This window comes from Parasteatoda tepidariorum, chromosome 3 (genome assembly GCF_043381705.1).
Source record: "Parasteatoda tepidariorum isolate YZ-2023 chromosome 3, CAS_Ptep_4.0, whole genome shotgun sequence".
In the NCBI taxonomy this organism is placed as follows: domain Eukaryota; kingdom Metazoa; phylum Arthropoda; class Arachnida; order Araneae; family Theridiidae; genus Parasteatoda; species Parasteatoda tepidariorum.
The window spans coordinates 83,260,143-83,276,962 of NC_092206.1; the positions used below are offsets into that span (position 1 = coordinate 83,260,143).

At 27.3% G+C, this 16,820-nt stretch overlaps 1 protein-coding gene across 1 annotated transcript; it reads right to left on the minus strand.

The window, feature by feature from the left end:
- Positions 1-1,237: 1,237 nt before the first annotated feature.
- LOC107449641 (probable serine/threonine-protein kinase kinX) lies at positions 1,238-16,132 on the minus strand. Its single transcript, XM_016065231.3, has 4 exons — positions 15,797-16,132; positions 6,062-6,327; positions 4,679-4,856; positions 1,238-1,810 (listed from the first exon to the last, which is right to left on the minus strand). Exons 1-4 carry the CDS (start codon positions 15,984-15,986, stop codon positions 1,653-1,655), a joined length of 792 nt encoding a protein of 263 aa, XP_015920717.2. The 5' UTR covers positions 15,987-16,132; the 3' UTR covers positions 1,238-1,652.
- Between the last annotated feature and the right edge of the window lie 688 nt (positions 16,133-16,820).

Below are 16,820 nucleotides of genomic sequence, written 5' to 3' on the forward strand. Positions count from 1 at the left end.
TGTTTGAGATTTGCAAATGATAATGGTTATTACAACGTTATTATTAATGTCTTAGTTTACAAAGATGAACATTGTGTGTGATTTAGAGCTTTTCGTAATATTTAATAATATCAAATAAAGTCACAATTTTTTTTAAAAGTATACGGAAGTTAATTATTTTTTAATAAATACAAGTAATGTCTTTTGCAAATAAAAGGCAATTTTGTGCGAAATAATTATTTTTTTCTATGTAGTGTCGGTAGTTTTAATAAAAAAGGAAGTTTTAGAATTTTAAATTCCAATATTTAATTGTTTTCATTAATAGAAACCAAGTTAATGACTTTCAAAAAGAAAAAGAAAGTAGTATCTTCCAAATTGCCCTGCATTTCCCATGGCTCCAGCTATTTAATCAAAGATTATGAAAAGGAATTGTAGTTGTAAGAATATCCTAAACGTCATTCAAACGGGGATTTTGATATGTTCTAAAACACGACGCCGTTTAGACGAAGGGGAATTTTTGTGATTTTCTTAATGAAAAATTTTCTAAGAATTATTACCCATTAACTTGAAAAAAAAATCTTTCAATTGGCATCTTGGCAGTTTATGGCTCGTTTTGAAAGAACGATTTTTACGTCTTAAAATTAATAAGAGAAATCTATTTTAAGCTAATGATTTAATATAAGAAGATTCGCATGAGACATTATATATATCTATATATATTTAAGCTATTTATGTATATATGCTTGTTGTAAGTGGTTTTGTAACCATTTACAACAAGCATAGTTCATAAACCACAAAAACGATAGTTAAACGGAGATTGGAGCTCTGTGGGTGCTTCACCATTTATGCATGAAAGATAGTTTCGCATTCTAATAGTCTAGGGTCATCGATTCAAGACTGCAGGATATTAGAAACTTTTCAAGTTTTGAAGGAATGAAAGAAATATTGTGGTATCAACTATGGGATTCACATCCCTGTTCAACCGGTCATGAAATTGACCCATTAGCCCTCTCAGCTACAGTATGTACCTAGCTGCATGGAACAATATGGCTTCATAAAGTGTGCGCAGTTGGCGAGGATACAATCTGGCTTTTAAACCGTATTAGGCAAAAAACTATAAGTAAACTTTTTCATCACACTTAAAAATTTGAATATCATCTTATTTTGTTTATTTGACTGTTTCAGTTGAATATGGTAAGAAATGTTAAATTGAAAGACAGTTGAACAAGATATAACAAAGCAAAAACATGAGACATCGTTTCATAAATTAAAGTGAAAATTTTATTATTTTCTTCTAATACATTGAGTGTACAACAATAAAACATAATGTCCTCTAATTATCTGAGGAAACAATTTCCCAGGCGTATAGCCGACACCTTATCGCGCCCAGGCAACAAGAACGAGAGAATCGGGCGGCCACAGATCCAGCTCGGCTTTCCGCTGCTCCCAGTCTTCTCCCGTCTCGCGATATATATTTTTTATCTTTTCTTTTTTATAAATTTAACGATCAGACATAGTTTAGGAGACTGGTAAAAACTGTCCATCTCGAATCCGACAGTGTCGAAAGAGGTAAGGGATTTACATAAATAATTGTCCGTTGCTAGGAGACTTTCCTCCCCTTTTCAACATTCCGGGTTCGAGAACTGGCCTATGGTATGCAATTGTTGAACTGATTACTCCACTGACTTCGACACTTCTACCACTGTTGAAACTTCTTCTGACTTTGGGACTTCAGATGTGGGTGAGGAGGCTTCTGGTTCTTTGGAAGCGGCTGTGGTAGATGGAACTGCTTTTTCGGACACGGATTCTTCTGATGAAACTGGTGCTGGTTCTAAAAAAAAAAAAAGGAATAAATATGTAGTGTAAACAGTGCAAAACAATCATCATCAATGGCAATCATTGTCAAAGAATAATCAAAGCATATATTGGTTATGTGTAAGTCTAATTAATATTTTCAAAGAACTTTCTTCAAAGTAAAAATGCTGAGTTTTACATAAATTTTTATGGACTGAAACTAAAATTGCATTCTCATTATCACTCACAAGTATAATCTTAGATAGCAGGTTGGTTTTAATATCAGCTACAACATTTATAACCATACCCAACAATATTTATAAATGATTAGCAAACAAACCACGCAAGCGTGAAACAATGTTTTTTCTAATATTGTGTACTTTCTAAATTAAATACATTTTTAGTTTTCTCTTTTATCATATCCCTAAAAACTATAATATAACAGTTTATGGAAATATTGTATTTCTTTCACTAAATGTTTTTATACCATATTGAAAAACATATGTCTTTAACAACAAAAGTGAAATTTATAGTAATTATACAAGCTTTTGAAAGTTCATGTTAATCAAATAGCCTGCTACACTTAAATATTGATAAAAAATTTGTAGTTACAGTTAGTTGTAGTTACTGTTGCATAGTTTACGTCGTGTAGAATAAGTTTTAATTTGAATTTAGAATTTAGTGAGTTGCATTCAGGTTACGATCGGTTAGATTGGTTTCCAGAATTTGATATTCCAAACTTTTTGTAACCACTTTTCTGAATCACAAGAACCAGTCGTTTCAATCTATCGTTTATGTTTTATACTCTATTTTGTAAAAAGGTTCATAGCGAAAGAGCGCATGAACTTGCTTTACTTTATCGTGTAAATAAAATAATTGTCTTATCAGATTTTTGATGAATCTTTTTTATAATTTAAAGTTTATTTTAATAACAGTTTTCATTCGTTTGTAACTTTAATATTATCTTCGATTATTTCTTTTTATTAAAGTAAGTCAGTATTGAATTGAACAGTAAAATTAAACAAATTCCATAATGATCGATAAGGTAAAATGATCCAAAAATTAGGTTTTTATACCAACTCTACATACATTAAAATAACTTAATAAGTATTAATAGTGATATAAAAATATCGGAAAAAGGAAAAAGTTCTAGAAAAGAACTAGGATGTCCCCATTAAAGCACAATGTATTATATCGTATCAGATTATTTCTAAAACAATCATAAAATAATTTTAAGAACAAGTTTCATTTTTCTTAATTTTTTATTTATATTTATTTTAATTTTGTATTTGTCACCCGAAAAGAAGAATACGGGATTATTCCCTATTATGTGATTTAAATCTCGTGGTTGCACCTAATCACATGGTTGTGCTTGGCAGTAGTTAGGCTTGAAAATTTATTTACGCTGAATCAATTTTCAGATCAGATTTAATTGGATACCTGTAAATGACGTTATGCATGTGGGTAGATCTTGAGTGGCTTCAGTGGTACAAACGTGAGCCCCGATTTACCCACGATGACGTCACTTGTAGGTATCCAATCCGTTTCCTGTATCTGTTTTTAACTACTTAAAGTAATTCTTAATATATTCATTTCAAGCATACAAGGGATAATTCTGTAGAACATTTTGAGTCTCGTCACAGTTCACAGAAATCCAAATAATGAATAGTTGATGCTTATTTATTTCTTTGCATAGCTAGCAAAACAAAATATCATTAAATAATAATCTATTGCTAATTTTCTGTAACTTCAAAAATGAGAAAGGATGAACCACTATACAACGTAACTCGTCTAAGAATTAAATTAAGTGTTATGTGGTAAAACATAACGCTTTGATAAGGTTATTGGACACATTATTTATAAGATAGTATGTTGGACCATAGCACTCTTGTGTTAAAATGAATTACAAGCACGGAAACATGGTTCAATTTCACAATAAGATTGTCGGACATATTATGTACAATCTGTTAAATTGTATCGCATTATCATGTAACTAATGTAGAAATGATTTATTATAATGATATCATGGTTCAACTTGATTACTTTACATAACATATGCCCGGTATCATGGTACACTGAGACACTGAAAAATAAAGTATGGTCCAAACTAGCACAATATGGTCAAATTTTACGTGTTTCGGGATCTCCGGGAATACCAAAAAGCTCAGTAATTTTTAACGAAGCAGTTTGATAATGATTTTGGTGAAACTAACAGTAAAATATAGTTTTATAATGTATGGTGAAATTTGGTAATTTTATCATTATACCTTAGAACACGGCATAAAAACCACTTATTCGGTTAAATGTATTTTTTAATTTCGTATATTTTCTGAAATGTGTTATAATTATAAATTAAAAAACCAGAATTTGGGATAAACCGTTACCGTATGAACAGAAAAATGGTCAAAAGAATGGTCAAAAGAATGGTTCAAATATTTTGTTTTTCTTAACTAGAATCATTGTTTGTTTATCTTTTACCAGAAATGTCATTATCATAAAGTTACGGCAATTTTACCAAAGCTTTTATTTTATTTTTTCTATAAGAAGTTCTTATATTTTGATTCGACTCTAAACCAGTTTTTCTGTGAATATTGCTCTTTTTTATTACTTATTAAATCCTCATTTCTTTCTTTCTGTATTATATGGAAGAATAAGTAATATTTATCTACTGTCGGGACAAAACCCGTTATTAGTTAAACTGATGAGTTTTCTCTGATGATTGTAAAATGAGAAGTGATTGCTTTTTCGATAATTTCCAAAACCGTTATATTGAACATTTATCCATTTTATAAGATATTCCATGAATAAACTAATGTCCTTATTTCCCAAATATTTTAATAAATAGATAAATTTTTCCTTTGTTTCTCTTATATTAACGATTTTTTTTCAAACAATAGTTCCTTACCTTCTTTTTTCTCTTCAGATTTTTCTATTTTCTCTTCTGATTTTACTTCTTCAACTTTAACGTCATCATCACTTCGTGCTACAACATGGTCACCGATTTCAATCTGAGCTGGGGTTGAAGATTCTAAAGCAGCCTTCTTTACTGGTTCAGGTTGTTCTGTTGTTTTAACTTCTTCTACCTGAATTCAGAAAATATTAAATCTTAAATAAACAATCATAACCAGAATAAATATAATAAACAGTAAACAAAAATCCTATTCATATTATATTACTGAAACAAAATATCAATTAATGCATCATATTTTGTTTATAATTAATATTATGAAATTTAACTTTGATTATGTGTTTGAATATCCAAAATTTTCTGAAAATGTGCATAGATAATTTGTTATTGATAATGCTAATTTGTACAGATACGTACAAATCAATCTTTATCTTGTATAAATTACAATTTGCATATTTTAGAATGTATATAAATAGATGATAATCAATTAATATAGCTTTTTTTACTGTCCACTGTTATTGTTTATTTATGTTATAAGTTTACTACAGTTACAAGAAAAATTTTTGAGGAAAATGGATGCAGACATTCGTTTTACAGTAATTTTTGACATCATTGAAACACAGTCTCCTTTGTAATGTGGAATCTTCGGTAAAATTTGCTTTTGATTAACAATGAATGTTTAATTATGACATTGCTTAGCAGCTCAACAGAGGCATTTAATTTAAAATAATTAATAAGTATTTATTTAACAATCAGCGTAGAGGTTTTTCGATATAAAATACTTCACAGGAAGTATTTTCTAGTCAACAAATTTTGCAGCAGATTTTGTGCGTGAGAGTTTAGGGATTTTTTTTTTTACAATAAATTACAATAATGCGAAAAAGGGGAATTAAATTTCAAATATTTAAGTAAAAGTAGAAATGTATACGGGTTATTCGAATAATTTTTTTGTTTCAGAAAGTAATTTATTATACATTGCTTCTTAGAGAAAAGTCATCTTATTTTTTTGTATCTGAATTATTCTTTTATGTAATTCTGTTAAGTTTTGTTAACCCGTTTTTTTGCGATAGTGTAAACAGATAAAAACATAATTTTTTTTATTATATTAAACTTAACAAAATTATTTTCAGAAGTGAATACGCAAAGTAAGCTATTTAAAATCTATGGAATTTTCTGTTTATTTTATTATCTTTCAATAAGTTTAAACCAGATATTCTTATACTAAATTAAAGTGCTATCAAGCATACTTTATTCTTCTTCCTTTCTTTGCGAGGTATTTTTCAGAGTAGGATGCTAAAAATAAGTTTTAATTTCCTTAACGAAATTCTTTTTGCATATGCCATATAAGTTTCACAATGGATTTCATTCAAAATTTTATACCTGAGGTTCTGCTGTTTTCTCTTCTACTGGTTTTTCTTCTGACTTAGATTCTTCTACGGCTTTTAGTTCTTCTTCTTTTGGTTCAGCAGGAGCAGCTGCTTTATCATCTTCAGTCAATGGCTCACTGATGACTTCGGGTTTCTTTTCATCTTCTTGAGAATCTTTTGGCTTCTCTTGTGATTCTTCTGGTTTCTCCACGGGTTTTTCTTGATCTCCATCCTCTCGAACAGATGGTTCTTCACTCACAGCTGGGACTGCTACTTCTTCTAAAACAGATAAAACTTCACATTAATATATAATAAGTCATGTAAATCGCTTTCATTCTTTATACTATGCAATATAATAATATAAAAATAGGTCCATGTGAAACTTATTTGAAATAAAACAGTGGATTAAACATTTATTGTACATGTAGTAGATATGCTTTTAAATCTGTAGAAACTTCAGATTTAAAAGCTTCTTCCAGGATGAAAAGTGTTTTGAATATAGTTTTGAAAATTAAGTAAAAATATTATATACATGTCTTATAGTATTTAAAATGTAACACACGCTATTTGATGGATGTAAAATTATGTATGAAAATATTACAAATGATTCAAAAGTTTGAAAGGAAGTACTCAATATCGTTTTATAAGTATCCTATCTGAAAGTGTACATAAAGCTGTAAATTTGATTGTATTTTTATTTTCGCTAAAGAAAACTAATAGTAATAATAAATAATTATGTGATTTTCGTTAAGACAATACATGAATATAAAAATAAGTCACTATTTTCTAAGGAATATCATAGGTAATAACAGTACGTAGTAAATCTAATTATATTTACTTATACTGAAGAATAGTTATGAAAACATAATGATTAGATATTCAAAAAAGTAAGGAGAATCAGAACGAAAAAATAAATTCAAAAACTGTTTTTTAAATAATTTATCTTATAAAATATATCGATCTGATTTTCTGATCTTTAATTATTTATAATAAGAATCAAGAAAAACAAGATAATATGATATTTGTAAAAAAAGTCATGAACTCAGGGAAAAAATAAAAATAACCAATTCAAGACATTTTCACGATATAAATTACCTCCTAAAATAAGATAGTCTGCTTTTCAAAGTATTTGTACTGAAGTTTAATAAAAAAGAAATAATACTAAAGCAGTTAAAAAATAAATAAATGCGAAGAAATGTTGAAAAAAAGAAAAAAATGCTTATTAATTACCGTGTTTTAAAATATCTTGGCTTAAAAACATATATAAGGGTAATGCTTGCTATTTTTATTGGTACTACACAATAATTATTTTAAATTAATGATGCAATATTTCTTAAAAATATATTTATAGCATTTTTTAAAGGAAAATAAGGAGTTATTCAATACTGCTTATAAGATCTTCAACCTAAGATACTTGAAATTATTAATCAAGTACATTTAAATAAACAAATTAAAAAGAATTTCCCGCAGTAAAGAAAATAATGAGCTCCAAATGGTAAAATTTCGTTATTTCTGTAAATAAAAATAATTGCAATACTTATTATCTCTGCATTAATAAAATTTTTTTAAAGTCATAGATAAGAATTTTTAACAAATAATAAAAAAACAAGACATTCTAATTTTATAAAAATAATAAATCCAAATTTTTTTAAAATGTAATTTTATCTAAATAAATTCAGAAAATTTCAGTTATAGTTTTTTATGTGTTTTAAAAGTGCTTGAATTATTAGTTGAAAAAATTAAAAATAAATTTATATTCGCTTAATAAAATGCAAAAAAAAAACTAACTGAACAAGATGAAAATAGTAGCTTTATCATTTAATAACATATCCTATTTCAAAAACTGTATGATAATTTTACTTCTAAATACATTTAGCTTAATTAAAGCTATTTCAAATATTAAAAAAATTATGCTATAACTGATCAATAACTTTTATGTAAAGTTCAAGCTTCATTATTTTCCAGTTTCTTGGACAAATCTCTCTAGTTTATTTCTGGAAAATATCGACAGAAAATATTTCTTTTCAGAAGATTTTTTATCGTCTCATGTAAAGGCGATAAAAATGCGATATTTATTTGAAATGAAGCTATTTCTAATAATAAAATTTTTGAAACGATAACTGATAAATAACTTTTATTCATAGATCAATATCATTTAATTATCATTAATTTATAACAATCTACTTTCTTGTTTTTTCAAAATAAAACAATAAAAAATATCGACGGGAAATATTTTTTTAAGAAGATCTTTTATCCTCACTCATAAAGGTAATAAAAGAACGACATTTAGTTGAAATAAAGCTATTTCAACTAATAAAAAAATTTAAACTATGACCGATTAATAACTTTTATTCAAAGTTGAAGATCCAAATTTCTAATAATTTACTCTCTAATTTCTTAGAAATAAAACAATAAAAAAATACTGACAGGAAATATTTCTTTTCAGAAAACCTTTTATCGTCACATGTAAAGGAAATGCTTTCTCATCTATACACAATTAAAACACTAACGAGTCATATCATTTAAGAGAATCCTAAAGTTGCAATCATCTTCCTTTATTCTTTTCAATATCAGAACATTTTCAACTCCTTAAACTCTTAAGCTGAAGTACTCAATTACGCAGAAAAAAAGTCTATTCTCTGTTTACACAGAAATGTATAAAAGAAGCGATTGTTCTAGATAGTTCTACGCAGAATAAACCTTTTATATGTTATTTACTATAATGATCTAACCATAAAAAGCAACTTAGTCTCAAAATATAAAAGATACAAAAGAAGGGAAGTTGCCATGATCAAGTCAAGGATGAATGATTGGAGGATGCGTTTGTTATTAAAACAAAGAAAATGTGCAAAAGCAATTAAAATGAGCTAGAAACCGACAGAAAAATCGTGATCAGCATTTCCAAAAAACACTTATGGTTATCTATAGTAAAAATAAGTATAAAATCAAAAAGAATCAGGAAACTATTGTGCAATACTTTGTTTAGATTTCAGTCAAAACATCGTGAAAAAGCCGCAAAGATTCGTTCCCTGAATTTCAAATTAACCATAACCCTTTATCGTTTTTGGAGAAATTATTAAAACTGACGTAACTTTTATTATCGAGATCTTCATGAATTTAAAGACCGTGAACTCTAATGATGTGTATGTCAGAGGATAATATGTGCATTTGATCAAAAGTTTTTGGAAAGACCAGAGAAACAGCAAGGTCGAGCCAAGGTTGTTGCATAATGATAATTAAATTTTGTGGTTAATGTAAGCCAAGGATAAATTTGAAAATATTTTGGTTTATTTATTAAATTACAGGAAGTATATCGTTACTTAAAGGGCTGTTTACAGGATATTATTTTATTCGAGGAATTAGGCAATATTTTGGACCTTCCACACTTATATTTTTCCCACTTACACTGGCCCCTTTATTATAGGATTCAAGTATAGTTTGAAATAAATAATATTCCTTCATAATTAAGCTGATGTAGTTCTATAACATTTTTTTATGCCTATTGAACTACTGTAACTAAGTAATACTGTAATTAAATAATATTGTACTAAATACTGAAAATGTATTGTGATACATAATGATTATGCAATGCTTTCTGATCAGATTAATTTGAAGAAAGAATTTAGAGTTCGTTTGTGCTAAAAAACTTTGATCTATTTTATCGCTTTCTAATCAGGTATGTAAGTTGAGAACAAATTTTGATGCTGAACTATTTTTTTAGCCATCAAACTTATATTTTAAGTTCTTTTTTTAAATGCGCAGAAAACTAAAAAGAAATGATAATAGGTTATAGAAAAAAGGAGTAGTTAAACTTGTTCCTTACGAATTAATTCTTTTTTTTTAAAATCATGTATTACATCAAAAACAATTTTATGTAATACTAGTTGGAAAACTTGTTTTATGCGTTTAAATTGGAAAAATATAATAATTATATTAATGTGCAGAAACCGATTACTGAACTCACTTGCAAGTTAAGAAAAGACCATTGAAGTAGAGGATTTAAATAATCACCCGTAACTACATAAAGTTATTTTTTATTTCGTTATCGAATTATACAAATATGGTTTCAAAAACGATATAAAAGCTTTTAAAAGTTAAGCACATCAGACAGAAATTGAATTCGTGCTATGTTTTACGATATATATCATAGAATTATAAAAAAAACGTTATAGTTTCGTAGTCATGCTAGAATCATAGACTTGGCGACATATTTCGATAAATAAAGAGAACAATCTTTCTTGAAAAAGAAACAATTATATGATGTTGTGAGAGCATTAGATTTGATTAGATCACTAAAAATGGGGCATCTTTTACTGACATGCCCTTAATCAAGTGCGAGATAAAGAATTTATACTTTTGTTTCGCTGTAGATGAAAATTGTCTGAGAGAGACAATATTTATTGTTCCTTCATCAGTTTCTTTAAATGAGAGTTGGCGATGTTTATATAGGTTCACACTAGAGGCTTGACATCTATTTAACGTAAACTTACATGCAAACAGACTATCTCCATATTTTCTTTTTTTTTTTTAACTTGCAACAGAGTATAGTTAATAGATCAGATCAGCAACAAAATTGATAAAAAGTTTTGATGTCCGATTATTGAAAAGAAATGTTTAATGAAACAATGAAATGGGTAAAATGTTAGATTCACGTTGATTGAATTAATTTTTAGAGAAAAAATTAAATTGTTACCAAGTTCGATAGTTGAAAAAGTTTTAATAAAACAGCGAAAATGGTAATAAGTTAGGGTATCCGATGGTTCAAGATATTTAAATAAAGCAAAAACCTTTTCAACGAGCTAAGGTATCAGACCATAAAAAGCCCGTATCTGAACCTTATAACAATATCTATGAACAGTATGTGAAATTGTTAATATAATATAAGTCTAAGACGTTGGTTTTCATGAAATTGAAGCATTTGTTGTTACATAAACTAAATACTAAATGTGAGTTAGTCAACATTATATAAATGATAAAATATTTCTATTTTAATAAATAAAGTAAATTAAAGTTTATATACTTAGTAAGTGTGCCAAAAAGGAATTTAAATGTTCTTTTAAAAAGGTATTTTGAAAAATAGCATTTTATAAATAGCAAACTTTCAAAATCAGGGAAAAAATATTATATAAAATACCTGTAATTTGTTTGAAACTTAGAAAACAATTTTAATATATTTTAAATACAAACAATTACAAGACAATATTTCATATTCTAAAGCGAAACACGTAATTGAATAGTTTTACTTTAACGTTAAGAAAAATATCCTTTTTCTAGAAATATAAAATGTCCCTAAATTGTTCAACTGAAAAATATACCAAGGAATAAAAAAGTAATATTATATTTCTTTCGGTCACATTTGTAAGAATTTAAATTTGATACTTTACGGTTAAACCCGTTTCCGATCTCGGTGATATTTACAATGAACCAATGACATCATTAAATTGATATATTCAGTTTTGCTGCATCTTACATGAAAGAAACTCGAGTTTCTTCACTTAAAAAAATATTTATCTATTTATATTCTCAACAGAAATTGTTTTTCAATCGACGATTTATTCCGCTTTTTTTGAATTTTATTCCGAAATAATGTTTAGAATAAATTGAATAAAATCTTTTACTGAATATTTGAAAAATATAGTTAGAATTATGTTCCCATATTCAAAGAAATGAGGCATCTTTTGAGGAATTTAAAATAGTAAATTTTTAAAAAATCTCAAAATAAATTTAATGTATTTAAATATATGGACTTAAACACCTATTTTTTAAATGTAAACCTGCAATAGGTTCATTTATACATTTTTTCTTTAAATGAGTTATATTAACCAATAAATTGAAAACATAAAATAAAGCATGTATGAGCTTAATTAATTTTTAAAAAAAAATTACTTTTGATAAAATATTATAAACTACGTTTCATTGAATCAAATAGATGCAATATAATATTTCTTCTAAATCCTTTTATTAATTATATTCTAAAATTAAAGCAGTTAAATAACTTAAAAATTTTTTATACTAAATGCTTATTAGGACAATTTAAAAAGAGTTTAAAAAAGTGCGTCGACAAATCATTAATATCAAACATAAAATTATTACCATAATAACCCAATTTTATTACTATATGAATATGAATAATGCAACGGATATGAAATTTTGACTGATATTTGTCCTATATTGTTGAAAAAAAATGACTCCTATATTTATATATATTTAATTTGTTCTTAAGTCTTACATTTCATCACAATTACCCATAAATGCATCAAAAGATAAAGTGAAATTCGTCAGAGCTTTCGTACGTTCATAACTAACTTGATTTGTTTTACAAAAGAAATTCCGTCGAATAAACATTTGTTTCGGAATTACTATCAATATTATTCAAATTCTTCCTTTGAAATCTTGCTAAGCATTTACATCTCCATTTGGAGCTAGGTCTATTTTCAAAACGGGAAAACACATAAAGAGTAGAAATAAATTCATGAGTTCGTAGTAAAGCATTTCTTAACGTTTTATTTCCTTATCTATTCTGATTTGATACATATACAAACGGAGAAAATTAGAATAAAAAGGGCAGTTGAAATGCATTGAATTTTTTTATTACTTCAGACATGCGTCAGAAAAATATTGTTTTTAACCTTTAGTATTTAAGGCCTGAGTGAATGCTTCTCATTTATTCAACACTTGTAAGTACGTTGAAGATAAAAATAGAGCGGATTCAATAGGATATGTACAGTTACTATATAGGACTATACTACTATATACAGTTACTATATATGAAAATTACAGTTGCTATATATACACTGTTAGAAATTTGTCTTAAAAAATGGTTAACTGACAAATTATTTAATTGTTATTTTACCATATTCCAGCAAAATGGGCAAATAACCATAAATAAGATGATAATCAAATTGGTTAACTGTAAGAAAACCATTTATTAACTGATTTCACTTAATACGTTTAACCAACAAGAATTTTATCGCACCAACTAAGACCACCTAATGAAGCCACTTAGTTCCTTGAAACTGCGTGCATCTTATAACCGAAAGGGCTAATCTTTCATGGCTCATAACCGACAGAACTGGGATTCGAGTCCCAGCTTTGACACCACAATATTTCCTCCATTTCTTTTAACATATGAAGATTTTTCAGTATCCTGCACTCCCCAATTCGTGTTCTGCACTCTCCAATGCCCATTGTCTAACGAAAAGCCCAGTCTATGTCCAGTTAAATTTCTTTTTTACGGTTTTGAAACCATGATAGTTTTAAAACCATGATAGATATGTTTAAAAAACCGTATAGTTTTGTATCCGGTCAGCATCCGTATCAATGCATTAGATCATACGTTGCCGATTTGATACCATATCAAAAACTGAAAATATCTGCCCATAACAGATGCAATGACCATCTGTATTAATGATTACAGGTTTTATTTGCTTACAGAAAAATTTCGCTTTTGAAGATTACGATGTAATTTAACAATACATTTCGGTAGTTTAAGAGAAATGAAAATTTCTGTAGGAAAGTTACAGAATTATTATGTTGTTTAAAGGAAGTTTTTATAGCGTTGAAAAGCATATTAAGTTGCATTTTCAAGAATTCAAAAAATTACTTATCCAATTTTTAAAAAGAAAATAGAAATCGGTTTAAAATTCCCCTTACAAGTGTTTTCTAAAAACATTTGGCAGATTAATTTCCCTCTATACACATTTAGCACTTTTCATTTACTGTCGACTAAAGCATGGTATGCTTTGGTTGATTGTCTTTAATTAACACGGAAAATTGAGCTTTTTAAAATGACCTTACTTCCATGAAGATATCTAGTTATCAATGATACATTATTTGATCAAAAGATGCAATATTGAATTACTTTATATTTTCAGTTTATAAGATATTAACGAAATCAAAAATATTGCGATAGAAATACTGATTATTATTGTTCAGGCATGAATGCAAATTTTAAATATTCGTACAAATGTTACATTTTATGTATAATCAATCACAATGAAAATGTTTTTAACTTAATAAATGTCTGTATTAATATAAAGCTATATAATATAACATAAATGCTAAATTTTTTTTATTGAATCGCGAGTAAGATTATACTTTTTAGTAATGAGGCTTTTTTAGCATTTCCTTATAAAATTTGGAGAAACAAAACTAGTAAGCATATTGCTATTTCAAAATTGCCAATAAAATTGAAAAATAAAAAAAAGTAACTAACAGCATATGCAATGACTGTTGCACGCAATTGCTTGAAAAGTACAATAAAATGTACAATGCTTGAAAAATACTGCAAAATGTACCATGCTTGAAAAGCACTTTAAATAGTTCGTGTATTTCATCATATGAAACTATTTCAAATTTATTCCATTTATTGCTCATAGGCAATGAGCGAATCGAAATATTCTTAATAGCATTTTATCTAAAACTGTGCGTTTTTTCACGTGTTGATTCGTAATTGTCATGGTTTCAAGGCAAAAAAAACATTAGTTACTTTTTGCTATTATTCATAAAACCCGACTAATTATAATGAGAAAAACATACTTGAGAAATCAACAAATATATTTAAACATATTCATACGCGTGCCTTTATTTTTTTAAGTATTATTATCAATATAATTATCTATGATTATCATACTTTCTTGTTAAAAATAAAAACAGCTAAGAATATTTTGTTTAAAAAATTAAGTTTTTACATTCCAAGTTTTATCCGCTTGTTCTCTATGCAATATTTACGACAATATAAGTAGGATGACAATTTTTAAATATTTTTAATGCATTTATTATAGATATTTTACCTTAAAATTTGTACTCTAACTAAAATATTTTTTAATATATAAGTTGTATTTTAAATAAAACTCACCGTCCATATATCAATAATAATTTTTTTTTATAGAAATGTATTAAAATGTTAGGTTGTTTGATCTCATCCAGTGACTGATTTTTATGATTCATTATTCCACATTTGTACTTTTATGCAAATTCGAAAAAGTTATTACAGATAGAACAAAATGATAAGAAAAATGCATTTTTAGTGGAAATAAGGCTTACAATTTTAATATCACAATTAAAATTTGGAATAATAGGTTTTCCAAGATAACAACGACAACTTGACCTATTATCCGGCATAGTTCGTAGGATTTCTTTCTAAAATTTGTTTTGTGAAATTCTGAATTGATGAAAAAACGATGAAAAAAGAACGTTTTAAAAAGGATGTTTTGAGAAAAAAACAGATTTTTGCTCTATATTTTGGGTTTTATCAGATCTTTCATTCATATTTTAACTAAATTATGTGAAATGCAACGATTAATGTAATACGATCTAATATTTTATTTTAAAAACGTAAAAAAGTGATTTAAAATGTATAAAAACAGATTAGGTGTTGATTTTTTTAATAAACATTTGGAGGACGTGAGAGAAATTATAAACGAGGACTGAATTTTAAACCTAATAACAATATTCGCTTATTTTAAGATTAGAGAAAAACCTCCGAAATTGGAACTACTAAAATATATAATTTAAAGTGAACTAAAAAGAAGAATAATTGATTGTTTTGCGTTAGACAAAACATTGAACAAGCGAAGTCCTGGGAATTTCTAATTATCTATCGATTTGTTTTGTCAGATTAGGCTAGTTTATTTTCTGTACATTCTTCTATAATTAAAAAAACGAAAGTTTTACATGACAGTTTTTAAGTTGCAAATAAGGATGATATCCATAAACGAGATAACACAACAAGGAGAAAACAACTTACCAATTGGTTTTTTCTCCTCAACTTTCTCAGGGACAATCTGAGGTTGCTCCGACACTTGGGGTATGCTCTCCTCTTTGATCTCTTTTTCAACTTCGGGGGTAATTACGGGTTCTGCTTCCCTTCTTTGTCGGGGGGCTGACAAAACAGCCGACAACAAACTGACAAGGACTAACAAAGCTAATGATCTCATATTTGTGATTAAGGTGATGCGGACGGATGCTGCTGTGATCGAAGTGGATGCAGGAGGGAATGTGAGGTTTGGAGGACTGGAGCTGGTCTTCTCATAGTCTATCACCACCCCTTCGCACACCCCTTTTTTCGTACTGTCGCGCCACCTGGCGAACGTGAGCAATCACGAATGTATGACATCAATAAATTAAGTTTCGTGATGGTGTGGATAAATTATCCACAAAATAGGCAGTATGTCTCCTTACAAAACTGACATTTTATTTTTGTTTTCCTTTCCACCTGAACTCAGGTGCTTTTCTTCTTTTCGGAAAATATTTCCACTTTTCTGAGCAATTCCGAGTTTCTTATAAAAAAACAGCAACGATGCAATAAAATATTTAAATAATGTATGCATTTTAAGTTAAAGATTGTTGAAGCTTTTGCTTAAGGTATTCAGTTTTTTTTTCAACGAATAACTTAACATCATTTAAGAAAACTTGACTCTCATAGAAATTTATTTATAAGGACTTAACTACAATAAATCGAATTATTATTTATTAAAATAAGTTATACCAGAAAATAAATCCATTTCTTTAATTAAACCATTTATTGATCCATGTATTAATAATTCGATAAAACGAATGCCAATTTTCGAGGAAATTTACCTATTATAAAATATTTTTTGATATTAATAAAAAAATAAGTTATGAAAGAAAGTAGATTGACTCAATGAACGAAATTAATTAAAAGTGTTCACAAAATGAAATAATTTATTTAATAATAAAATTAATCAAATTGTAATACACTATGGAAAAGACTAACATCCTAAATTCTGCCATATATATATATACATGGT